General features: G+C 32.1%; 1 protein-coding gene across 6 annotated transcripts in view; it reads left to right on the top strand.

Annotated features, from left to right (window-relative positions):
* LOC105210052 (G protein-activated inward rectifier potassium channel 3) overlaps window positions 1-12730 on the top strand; it is a 99031-nt gene that overhangs the window by 54265 nt on the left and 32036 nt on the right. For 2 of the 6 annotated variants that reach the window (XM_054225298.1, XM_054225299.1), the window contains exon 2: window positions 2185-3429. The exons of the other annotated variants lie outside the window; for them this stretch is intronic. In XM_054225298.1, coding sequence (XP_054081273.1) covers window positions 3302-3429 — 128 coding nt within the window. In that variant the 5' untranslated portion in view covers window positions 2185-3301. The remainder of the gene's footprint in view (window positions 1-2184; window positions 3430-12730) is intronic. 6 annotated transcript variants of the gene reach the window in all.

The raw sequence follows: 12730 nt of genomic DNA on the forward strand, positions 1-12730 counted from the left end.
AATAAAATAAAATAAAATAAAATAAAATAAAATAAAATAAAATAAAATAAAATAAAATAAATTTTTTTTTTTTTTTTTTTTTTTTTCGCGGGAGAGGGGGTGGAAAATGCCTACCGCATCATCAAAGCTGTCGTCGCAGCAATGGTATGTGCCACTTGCAGGTCACTAAAAACCCCCCCTCTAGGGAACCGTCGCCCACCCTGGAACCGCTTTCGCATTACTTCAGGGTGGCGTTCCATTTTTCTCATAGAGAGATTTACATCTACACACCTGCGTCCAGGTCCCGCTTTTTGTTACGTAGCAAGTTAGCTACGTATTTCTGGATAATATTCCAGTTCTCTTTGCTCTCCAACATGACGCTGATTATATTATCTGCGTTTATTGGTCCAACTAGGTCTTCTACGGTGGTGCGTTCCCGTTGCCAATGCGCACATTTAAAGAATGTGTGTTCAGCATCATCTTCTGTCGCGTCGTTGTATAGGCAGGACGGCTCTTCGACTTTTCCCATTCTGTGGAGATATTTTTTGAAGTATCCGTGACCAGATAGCATCTGTGTTGTGAAGTAGTCCACTTCTCCAAATTTACGGCTTGTCCATAGGTTCAGGTCCCTTATAAGTCTGGCCGTCCATTTGCCGCGGCTATCGTTTTCCCATCTTTGTTGCCATGCTGATACCGTATCTTTCTTTACTTGTTCAATTGCGCTCTTGTTGTTTGGACTTACTTTCTTCAATTCCCACATCTTTTTCCTTTCGTAAGCAAGGAGGTCAATTGGGGCATTTCCGCTTATAACTAGTATTGCTTCACTGGACACTGTTCGGTAGGCTGATGCGACTCTTAGCGCTGCGGTCCGGTGCACTCTGGCCAATACTTTATGTCGATTTTCCCTTTTTAACACATCTGCCCAGATCTCTGCTCCATATAATAATACGCTGATAGTAGTCGACATTAGGAGCTTTCTTTTTTCTTGTGTGGGCCCGCCGATGTTGGCCATTAATCTGCTTAGCTTGGAGATGATTTTCGCTGCCTTTACTGCGGCGTGCTGGATTTGTGCCCAGAAGGTTAATCTGGGGTCCAGTCTTACACCTAGGTAGTTCACTGTTTTTTTTGTCCTTAGAATATCCGAAGTCGTTTCCATACTAACTTCTAGTGGAATATGCTTTTTTGTTAGAAGTAGCAGCTCTGTCTTTTCTGTGGCAAGTTGGAGATTATGTGAATCCAGCCATATTTGCGTCCGTATCATGACCTGATTTAGTTTTCTTCGGGCTTCCTCTGTATCTCGGGCTGTAATTACTGCTGCGATGTCGTCAGCGTAGCCTATTAAATATGATTCGTCTGGCATTTCTAGTTTTAGTATGTCATCATAACTAATATTCCACAGGTCTGGGCCTAAAATGGATCCTTGTGCTGCTCCTGACGTGACCTCTATTTGGCGTGTTCCCTCTCTTGTCTGATATAACAGTTTCCTGTTACTGAGATAGCTCCGCAAAACCGTGTTGAGGTATTTTGGGATCCTAAAACTCTTCTCTAGAGCGTCGATCATATCCACCCATCTCGCGCTGTTGAAGGCATTTCGGACATCTATTGTCGCCAACAGGACTATTCGTTTATACTTATGGCTTCTGCGCTGTGCTCCTTCTACACTTTCAATGACGCTTTTGATAGCTCCTAGAGTTGACCTACCCGGTCTAAACCCGTGTTGTCTAGGGGAAAGTCCACCAGCTTCCCTGATAGCCGCTTGAAGTCTGGGTTTAAGTAGTCTTTCATATAGTTTTCCCGCTGTGTCGAGCATGCATAGTGGACGGTATGCTGATGGTGAGCTGGGATCTCCTAAATAAAATAAAATAAAATAAAATAAAATAAAATAAAATAAAATAAAATAAAATAAAATAAAATGCAATAAAATAAAATAAAATAAAATAAAATAAAAAAAATAAATTAAAATAAAATAAAATAAAATAAAATAAAATAAAATAAAATAAAATAAAATAAAATAAAATAAAATAAAATAAAATAAAATAAAATAATGAGTGGTAATTAAAAATAAAGTGAAAATTAAAACAAAAAATAAACATGATATTTTATTTTCACAAATATTTGTGATATTAAAATATAGAACAATTTTAAATACCCAATCGTTTGCATTCAAATATATGCCTCTAACATATATCTTTTAAAATCCTTTAGTCCAAAAAATTTAAAGCGAAAATCAAACAAAAAAAAAATCAACCAATGCGAAAATACAATAACAAACCGACAATCACAAATAGTTAATGCAATGTTGATAAAATGTTTGGCCTGAAAATGTGCACAACAACAACCGAAGGCTATAAACATAACAACAAGAAAATTTACATACAACACAGTGTGTCAAAGCGTGTTGCAGTCGAGAAGTTGCATAAGACGAAAAACAACAACTGCAAAGGCAAACAAACAAGTGAAATCAATTGTGAAAATAGCTGTAAATTCAATAAAATCAACCGCAACAACAATTTTCAATGCAAGTTTGTTGTAAATACAAATATTGACAGCATCATAAATACGAGCTGGAGCATAAGGTGCGGTGGCAAAGTGAATTGCAAGTGCAACGGCCATTACAACAACAACAACACATACATCGTGTAACACATAACAACATTTGCGGCAACAATTTGGCCTTCACCGGCGACAAATGTTATGCCTGCAACGGTGGAAGGCAGACGTGTGTTTCAGTGCATAAGCAACAATAACAACGTGCAACTATATAACATAATTTATGCAATACCATAAATTGAATTGAAAAAGAAAGAAAACTGTGTAAAATAGTTTTGGTCAAAATATTGAATAATTACAAAAGCACACAATTACAACAACTTCACAGTGCAATATAGCAAATATGCAAATTCGAAAAATCATAATTCGAGCCAACATATGTGATATAGCCAGTACATATACAAGTGTATGTGATTCAATAAACCAAGCAACGAGTATATAGTCTACTATATATCTAAATATATAAGTATATAATATACATAACAACGTATTTGTGCCCCACGTCAATAGCTGAGTTCACCCACAAACAAGCAAGCAGCGCATTTGGCAGCAACAGCAAAGAGATCAGCATTATTAGCCACAAGGGGTATAGAAAGGACGAAGGAGTGTAAAAGCCAACATCGTCCAATAGTCAGTATTCCAAAGCGTCCGTAATAGCGTGCGCGTGTGTAGTTGTGCATGCGTTTTTAGTGCATTTCTTTGATCAGACCCCAAGTCTTACATACAAATATATACAAAAAGTTCAATACATATAAGTTAGATATTTTATTATATGTGCTTCTTCGGTACACAATTTGCATACAAAATGCCGGAGATTAAACGCAATCTGAGTCGTCTCTCAATGCTGATGTTTCGGCCGACGCATTCCAGTGAGCCGGGCTGGCGTGCGGAGTTACTAAGGTACATACAAACACATACACTCACACACGCATTTAAAGAATTATTATGCAATTTATATAATAATTATTTTGTTTTTATTTTCAATTTATTTATACTTAATTATATATAAATTTATGTATGTTTGTCTGCTTGTGCATCCTTGAGATACTTTTATTTGAATGCGTTCGCCATCTGTGGTTTTCGCGTTGTTCATGCGTAAGCATTTCTTACATATGTTCTACAAAAGTTGATGCAAAATTATTTACTTACATAGGTTAGGTTTGGTTAGGTTACTCTGGCAGGCTACAATGCCACACATAGACCAGTTTTGGTCCTTTGTGAAACCAGATGGAGTGCCGTTACTTACATAGATAATATAAAAAATTCTTCAATGAAAGTAAATAAAATTTTGATTTTATAGTTACAATTTAGGTTTGAGAGTGTGATTGGGAAATATAGTCGGTTCCTAAAAGGAAATTCTTGGATTCTATGCCAACTTTTATAAATTTTAAAGCTATTGCACCATCTTTAAATGTTTTATGAATCATTTAATATTATCTTTCATAACATAATTAATATTTTTGCATATTTTTTTTTTTATAAAAATTAATTAGGAAAAATATACATAATATGTTCAGCACATAACCACTTTGAAATTGAAAAATATTTACTTAATATCCATGTGTATTCGTATTTATCAAATTTTAATTTTCTGATCGTTTCAAAACAGCTGAGTAAAGTCAAAAGCCTTTAGCCTTGCGGCGAACGTTTTAATGAAAAGCAAAGAAAGAAAATGGTTGCCAAAGTAAATGAGAAAAAAATCAATAAAGATTAATATAGAATGAAAATCAAAAAGAATAATTGAAAAATGAAAAATAAAAAAATAAAAACTAGAAAAAAATAAAGAAATGGATAAGTAGATAAATGAAGAAGAAATAATTCTCAATAATAGGTGTATTATATGGTATAATTAATTACATACAATTTTCAAATAGGTGGCATCCCTCGAATTAGATTGCTATCATTCGACTTTACTGTAATTTTCAAAGAAGTTTCACTAAAAATAATTTAACGGTTATTGGCGATTAAGTTGAGTTTGGTGAAGAAAAATTTGTGCTTTTTGTCTAGAAAGATTTTGTATATTTCAGTATTAAGTGGTACTATCGATGAACGTATTCCATATAAATAACTCAAGTATTGAAATTCTTATAAAAAAAAAATACAAAAATGTATTCACGTCATCATATGTCTACAGCCTTTGCGAGCACTACTACACGTCTATCTCTGTTGTTATAATTGAATTTTTATTTTTGAGCATTTTTCCAATTAGCTGTAGTGTCATTAAGTCATTAAGCTGTACAATAATAATAAAAATTTTTACCCCACTTTGGCACAGATTTTCATATACAGATTTGAGCGATATAAATACATATATAAATTATATATATTTATATTTATGATATATCCGTGCATATTACTTTCTCTTCGTTCTTGTTTAGGGTTCAACGAATGCTTTTGGAAAGATATTTTGTTTACGTAATGATAGTTCACTTGTCAAATTTTGCAAGATAGCAAAGTGAAAACAAGAAGTTCATAGAAAAATTTCAAATTGAATTTTTAAAGCGCGTCAATTTTTATAATCCGTTATATATGAGTATCAAAAATTTTAATTTGCTTTTAACAATTAATCTTTTTTTTATTTTACTTAATCACTAGTAAACCTGACTTGACGACAGCCGCTGGAAAACTGTTTTCCGATAAAGTTGTCATATTTAATTGCAATTGTCGCAAATAGCTGTTAATTGCAGGACAGCACTGTGTTTTGTTAGGCGGATCTAATTATTTTAATTGTCGATTATCTGTACATATATGTACAATGTGTGCTATGTTTTTGGTTTTTTTTTATATATTTTTACACGTGATTATAATTTTATTTTGCTTTTATTACAACCACTATTTGCATTTATGAATGATTGTGCGCTTTAAATCGAATAATTATCATGAATTACTCACGCATATATTATTAAATGTCATTAAACTTTGTGATGTTGATCAAATGTGAATTCATTTAATAATTTTATAGAAAAAGTATAGGGTTTGTAAATAAATTATTTATAGATAATGGTGAATAAAAAAGCAGTGTTAGTCATATATATCTACAAAAAATATTGTTACAATGATTATATGAAAGTTTTGATAGTGGCGTATAGAACAAACAACTGACATAAAGCAAATATACTAGTATAACAAATAGATATAATTGATGTTGGTTATACTGCTTAAATGAGACACTTACAATTAATCCAATATTGAATTCAACTGACGAACAAAGTTACGAATCGAACACGGCTACAATTTCCGAAATCGTGGCTTATACATTTAAGACGTACTATATTGATATTAGAAAATGATCTGAGATGTATGTATATTAAATTGTAGTTTTCTTAAAATTTGTCAACATTAACAACATTATATCGTATATGTAAGTATATTTAGTAGTGCATATACTAATGTATTTACGATATCATATCTAAAACTGTATGCAATTGACGTCAACGGCTGCAAATCGTCAACATATACGCAGATGCAGGCCTAGATTCTATATTCTACATATGAATGTATGTATGTACATTAGGGTGACCCTTAATTGTATGGAGGATAAAAAAGTTTCTAGATTCTCGATCGCACCCCCTAGAAATATGCGAATAGCCCAAAAACTAGTATATACAAAGTTTTGGGTCAATCAAAAAAGGTTTAGAGGTTGCGCAAGGAGCTTGAAATCCTGAAAAATTAAGAATTTTTGCCATTTTTATGTATCCGACTTCCATATTTCAAAGCCACACTAATAAGATCTGCATTTTATTACCTTTCAAAAATTACCACAATCTTAAAAATCGGTCGATTGATGATAAAGTTACAGAAATACAAATATGAAAGTAAATTAAATGTGTTGCACGTGCATTCTCAAGCGTCACATGCTCGTGATATACCGCTATAACGGTTCTAATGTTATTCTTATTATCTTATTACGGTATGGAAAACCAGTAAGGGATAGTGTGGCTTTGAAATATGGAAGTCTGAGACATAAAAATGGCAAAAATTCTTAATTTTTCAGGATTTCAAGCTCCTTGCGTAACCTCTAAATCTTGTTTGATTGACCTAAAACTTTGTATATACTAGTTTTTTGGCTATTCTCATATTTCTAGGGGGTGCGATCGAGAATCGGAATACTTTGGAAAATAAGGGCCACCCTAATGTACATATATATTATATGCATTTATCTATCACCTAAGCTATGCACACTCGCACACACAACTCAACTTCAGCGTATTTCAACGTCAAATCGGTTGACAACAACGGTACCAAATGTTTTAATAGAATTTTCTCTGCGGTTTGAGTGCATCCAATGTATGTAATGTGCTTATTTCCATCGCAAATGTTAAATATCGTTGCATTTTAGATGCATCAACCTCATATATATGCTGTGCATAGCAACTCAGGCGCAAAATGTGCATAAACATTTATTTTAATCCATATATGTAAGCAAAAATTAAATATACAAATATTACATGTCTGCATTATAGTTCTTTTTTTTTGAAATTGCAGCCACGAAGTCAATCAAAATGATTATAAGTGGAATCTTGTAATGCCGACTGAGTCAAGTATTATATTTAAAATTATGTTTTAAATAAAAAAGTTAGTTAAAATTGTTTTCCAGTTGGTAAATAATCTAATTTCTTCAGAAAAAAAATATTATTAGGTCTACTACTACTTTGCTTTCGCCGCTTTTTTGGTAAATTTAAGGCTTTTTTTTGTATAAAAACGGTTAGAAATGTCGATGAGTCTCAGCCGCACTTTTCTTGGAATTAAAAAAAGGCAAAATTTCGTTCCGGAAATGTCGAGAATTCGGTTCAAAAAGTGATATTTTCAGTTGAGAATAAGTTCTCTACAAATATTTTGTTGGGTTAATGCTGACACAAATGTCCAAGATCGATAAAAAAATATCGATTTAATTGACCAGTGCTTGACCCTAGAGACATCTATTGGAAAACGGCTTTCTTCGGTATTTAGAAAAATAATTTTTGCTCTAATCTTAAATTTAGAATTCGCACTACAGGTTTATGCATATAATCATTCTTCAAATAAACCACTAATTAAGTAATGGTATTTATTATAAACTTTAAACATCAACCAAACCCTGAATTAGCTAAAAATATATTAATAAGCTACCAGTATTGCTATTTAAGCCATTTAAACGGTTCCAAAGTAATAATGTAAACATATCTATGTATGTACTTGTACATTCAACATTCATTACATACCATTCCAATTACGCCTTCTAACCATTTGTGTTGATTTATTTTAGTCGACTTCGTTGGCGATAAGTAATTACAGGTTTTTGTTTATCTTGTCTTTATTTTTTAAGTTTTTTTTTTACATTTCTGTATTGAGTAGAAATAATTACAATAAATTTAGTAGTTATGCGCCTAATAGTAGACTACTTTCCATATTATTTATTTATTACTAAAACCATTACCTATATTTAGGCTGAACTTTGCATAAAACTTTTTATTAAATAAATTATCAAATTCAAACAAGTATTTTTTCAAAGTTGAAATCCAAAAACTTGTAAAAATGTACATATAACAGCATTCTTAAAAGAAGGCGATAACATGTTTATCAAGTTTCAACTATGCGCTGTCTCACTGACCTTGTAAACTCGTACGTGAGTATGTATTTATCAACATATCAAATGCGGTACAACAACCCTTTAGGTAACTTCTTATTCAATTTCATTTTTTATTTGCACGTTTTTCGCCCTTTCTTATATTATACATATGGTAGCAGTGGGCATGGTGTCTGTTTTAGCTGTCATACATATTTATTATACAATAATATTTCTTGTATATTTAATTTATAAATAGGTTTTTGGTGTTTTTTTGTTTTGCTCTGTTCTGCTTTTTGCTCAGCTAACATAGCCGGCACAGAAGACTTTGTTCTGGCGTGTATGTTTTTGTAGCAGCACGTTTCACTGGCGTGTTTCACCCTAAATGCGCATAATTCTTCTTTTCCCTCATAGCTTTGCAGCAATTTCTAAAGCTTACAAATATATATACTACTGAATAGGTACCAACAGATTTGTGTACTGTATGTACTTGTTTATTAGACATGTCATTTGGTTTGACATTAGTGCTGCGCTGATATGTGTGCACCTAACTTTATTATTTTCTTGTGAAAATTACAAAAATCATTGAATATTATGTCGATACATAGTATATGTGGATGTATGTGCTCGAAATTTACATTTCTCCCATATATTTTAGTTATATTCAATATTGGTCGCAGAACTTAACTCAACGTAAAACTTTATATATTAATAGAAATATACAAAATTAAATATTATTTTTTTAGTTCCAATGGTATCGCTTTCACATTTGTTTACCTTTTCCAAAAAGTAGTCAACCATATTATCATTTATTATACCCTAATTTGTCCTAATTAGCCTAATTCAGTTTTTTTAATTACTGCATTTGTTGTTGTTGTTTCTCTTTAATTTGCATTTACCTTTATTTACCGCTTCATTTGCTTTGTGATTCATAAAAAAGGTTTCATTATATTGTCAACCTGCAGCAAATGAAACGCTTTCTTATCACTGAAGTAGATAATATTAGGTCTTTATGGCAAACGCGTTATGAATGCAATTCTATTATTAATTAGTAATTATTTATTTTTATCGTTTTTGTAATTATTCGCTTTTATCATATCGCTAGGTCGAAGTGTTTTTAAATTGTACTTGATTTCTTAATTGTTTTGAATATGGTGAATAAAGTTTTGTTATGGTGAATAAGTTTGCGTATAAAAATAAAATTAAAAAAAATATATATTGCATAATTATTAAACACAAATAATTAACACGTGTTTAAAAACTCGTAAAAACACTTATTTCGATTGTGAATCACACACACCCACTTCTTGCTGCTTCTACTTAACTTCCCAACTATGGACATACCTAAATATGTGTGCTTGTTATAGTTGTTGCTATTTTTAAACACCGCCGTTACCAAAATTAGCAACATACGCGTGTTAACACCATATTGAGAGCAATCGAAGTGACACTAAGCACTCGGTAGGTAAAAAGGAAATGACAGCAAAAAAATGCGACAATAAAAAGGTAAACAAGCGACCGTCGCGTAAGTGACAAACCATTGAGTGAGTCACGTTCCACTAATTCACCGGGTAGCATTTAGCAACAAGTCGATTGTATGTAGATATGTGTATAACTGTAGCGAGTTGTGCTTATAACACACCTTTGGCATTATTTCACGTAAATTTGTTAAGAAAATAAATATAAATATTTTTTATTTTAATTATTTCCCTTAATTTTTTTTAGAACTTCTACTCTAAGCTTGCGCCTCACATTTACTCAAATTGTCTAGAACTGCTAGATATTATACTCTAACTCCACATTAAGATTTAATTTTCTTAGCTGAATAATTTTATATTTTTTATCTTTAAGTGACGCACCATTTTCTATTTATTTTGTAGTGACTTCATGTTATTGCCAAAACTCTATTAAAATAAATAAAAATAAATAAATAAGTTTATAAAATCTCAGTATTTAACATTAACTTAAGCCTTAGATTTAATGCGCGTATATTTCACACAAACTTCTAGGTCATAGGAAGCGGTGGATTAACCAATTAGCTAACGTCTTGCTTTACCGTTAATTTTGGAGAATTTTATCTTGCAAGGCTGACAGGTTTTAAGAAACAATTTATAATCAAAACAATATTGCATCATAAATTTATCACAGGATTAAGTATGAAACATGTTGAAAGTTTCGGAGAAATGCAAAACAAAAGCAAAAATCAGTGTATAATAATTATTCCAAAAAACACGCTGTTTCTGTAAGTAAAGTAGTGATCTCAGAAACGCTTAGCGAATCCAAAAAATATTTGGAATTTTTGTTCACTTACTACTTGTTTGAAAAATAGCATCAGAGTACAGTAAACCGATCCAATTTTAACTAGTTATGAAACGCATTGTTGATGTTCTAAGCTTCGTGATTCTCTAGATCACGATCTAGATCAAATAATACAGTTATAGGAATAATATTTTTGTTGGTATCCGAAGTGTGGATATTACGGAAAAAGTATCGAAACAGCATAAAACGTGCTGAGTCATGATATTTGAAAACCAAGTCAATGGGCATTGTCCAAAAAATAAAACAAAACAAAAAACGATCAAAACGAAAACGAAATCTAACAATACTCTCGAAAACAATAAAAACCACAGCGTCTATGCATGCCTATTAATTCCAGAAATTTTAGGCTTAAAGTACATGTAGTCGAGAATGAAGTGAATTAGTGAAGCAACACTGCACCCAAACAGCTGGACGCTGCTGATTAGCGTTGGAACATAATATGTACGTGAGCTATGCGCGATGAACCAAAAGCAGAATTACCATAACAACACATGATTGTCTCCACTACTAATAATCAGCTAGTGAGAGAATGCACGTCTCAAGCAATGCATTTACTATTTTAGAACAATGCAACAAAACAAACACAAAAAAAAAATGCAATTGATAATATTAAAAGCAACAAAAACTATTATAACAATACACTTGTTATCAATATTTACACACAGAGCATATTAACAAGTAAGGAAGGGCTATGTTAGGGTGTATCCGATTTTATACTCTCGAAACTAATTTATTGAATTTTATTAATGTAAAACACAATTTGACTCACATATTTGTCATATAAATGGTATGCAGTCCATTGAAAGTTTGAAAACCCCTTATATTAGGTATATGGGAGCTTGGGAAAGTTATGACCCGATTTCACTCATTTTTGGCACGGAGACATATTATTAGAAGAACAATGTTCTCTCTGAATTTCTTTAAAATGTATGAGAGACTTACCGATATTTCAGTAAAAAATATATTCGCAGTTCTGAGGTCTTCATGTTCGATATATGTGTCCATGAATACTTATGTTCCGATGTCGGCGCTTTTTAGAAGGGCGATGCCACATTATAAATATAGTATTTATGCAAAGTTCTGTTCCGATATCTTTACTAGTGCTTACTTTATATATTGTAAAGTAAACTATTCAGATCGACCTCAAGTTCTGGTATATAGAAAGTAGGTTTGGTTGTGAACCGATTTGGACTATTTTCATAACATATCATAAAGAAATCAGAAAGATATTATGAACCGTATTTTATTGAAATTTGTCGAGTAGTTTCGGAGATACGGTTTTTGACCCAAAAGTGGGCGAAACCACGCCCATTTAAAATTTTGTATACCATTTTGAATGCAATTCTCCGGTACTATTTTTATGATGAAATTTAAGGTTTCTGGTGTTTTCCTTACAGAATTAAAGCATTTTTAGTAGTTTTCAACATAACTTTTGTATGGGAGGTGGGCGTGGTTATAATCCTTTTTTTAGCTTAGATATAGCTTTTTATAGGTTTTTGGTTATTTTGTGGACGTGTCAGTGGTCCGATTTTCTAACCTAACCTTCTTATGGTGCCTAGAAACACGTGTACCAGGTTTCATTAAGATATCTCAATTTTTATTCAAGTTACAGCTTGCACGGACGGGCAGACCGACATTCGGATTTGAACTTTACTCGTCACCCTGATCACTTTGGTATATATAACCTTATATCCAACTCGTTTTGTTTTAGGACTTACAAACAAGTTATTAAAAACTAGTATACTCTTTTTAGCAATTTTGTTGTGACTGTATAAAAATTAAAATACAATTTGAATAAATGATTTTTTCATCAATCATTTATGCGCTTAAAATGATCAGGATGACGCCGCTCCAAATAGGTTTTTTCTGTAAATCTCGCAAACCAACAAAAATGTATAAACCAAACTTTGCAGTTGTTTCCCTTACGTACCCCATCACACACCTTGAAAATAGTTGAAATCGGATAATAACCACGCCCACCTCCCATACAAAGTCCACAAATTGGTCAAAAACCATATCTCAGGAACCACGCGACGGATTTCAATGAAATTCGGTATATAATATTTCTTGATATCTTGATGACACGTGCGGAAAATGGCTGAAATCGGTTCACAACCACGACTACTTCCCATATAACTAAATTTTGAATTCCATCTTATTCCTTCACTTTATAATATATACAGGCATAACGAACCAATGAAGATAATGTAATAAACCTTTACACAAATTCGTAATTGGACTATAACTTTTCAATGTCACGCTTATCGAATATGAAGAACTCACTACCTTAGGGTAATTTTTCATCAACAATATCGGTAAATCTCTCAGATATCTTAA

The sequence above is a fragment of the Zeugodacus cucurbitae genome, chromosome 2 (genome assembly GCF_028554725.1).
Source record: "Zeugodacus cucurbitae isolate PBARC_wt_2022May chromosome 2, idZeuCucr1.2, whole genome shotgun sequence".
In the NCBI taxonomy this organism is placed as follows: domain Eukaryota; kingdom Metazoa; phylum Arthropoda; class Insecta; order Diptera; family Tephritidae; genus Zeugodacus; species Zeugodacus cucurbitae.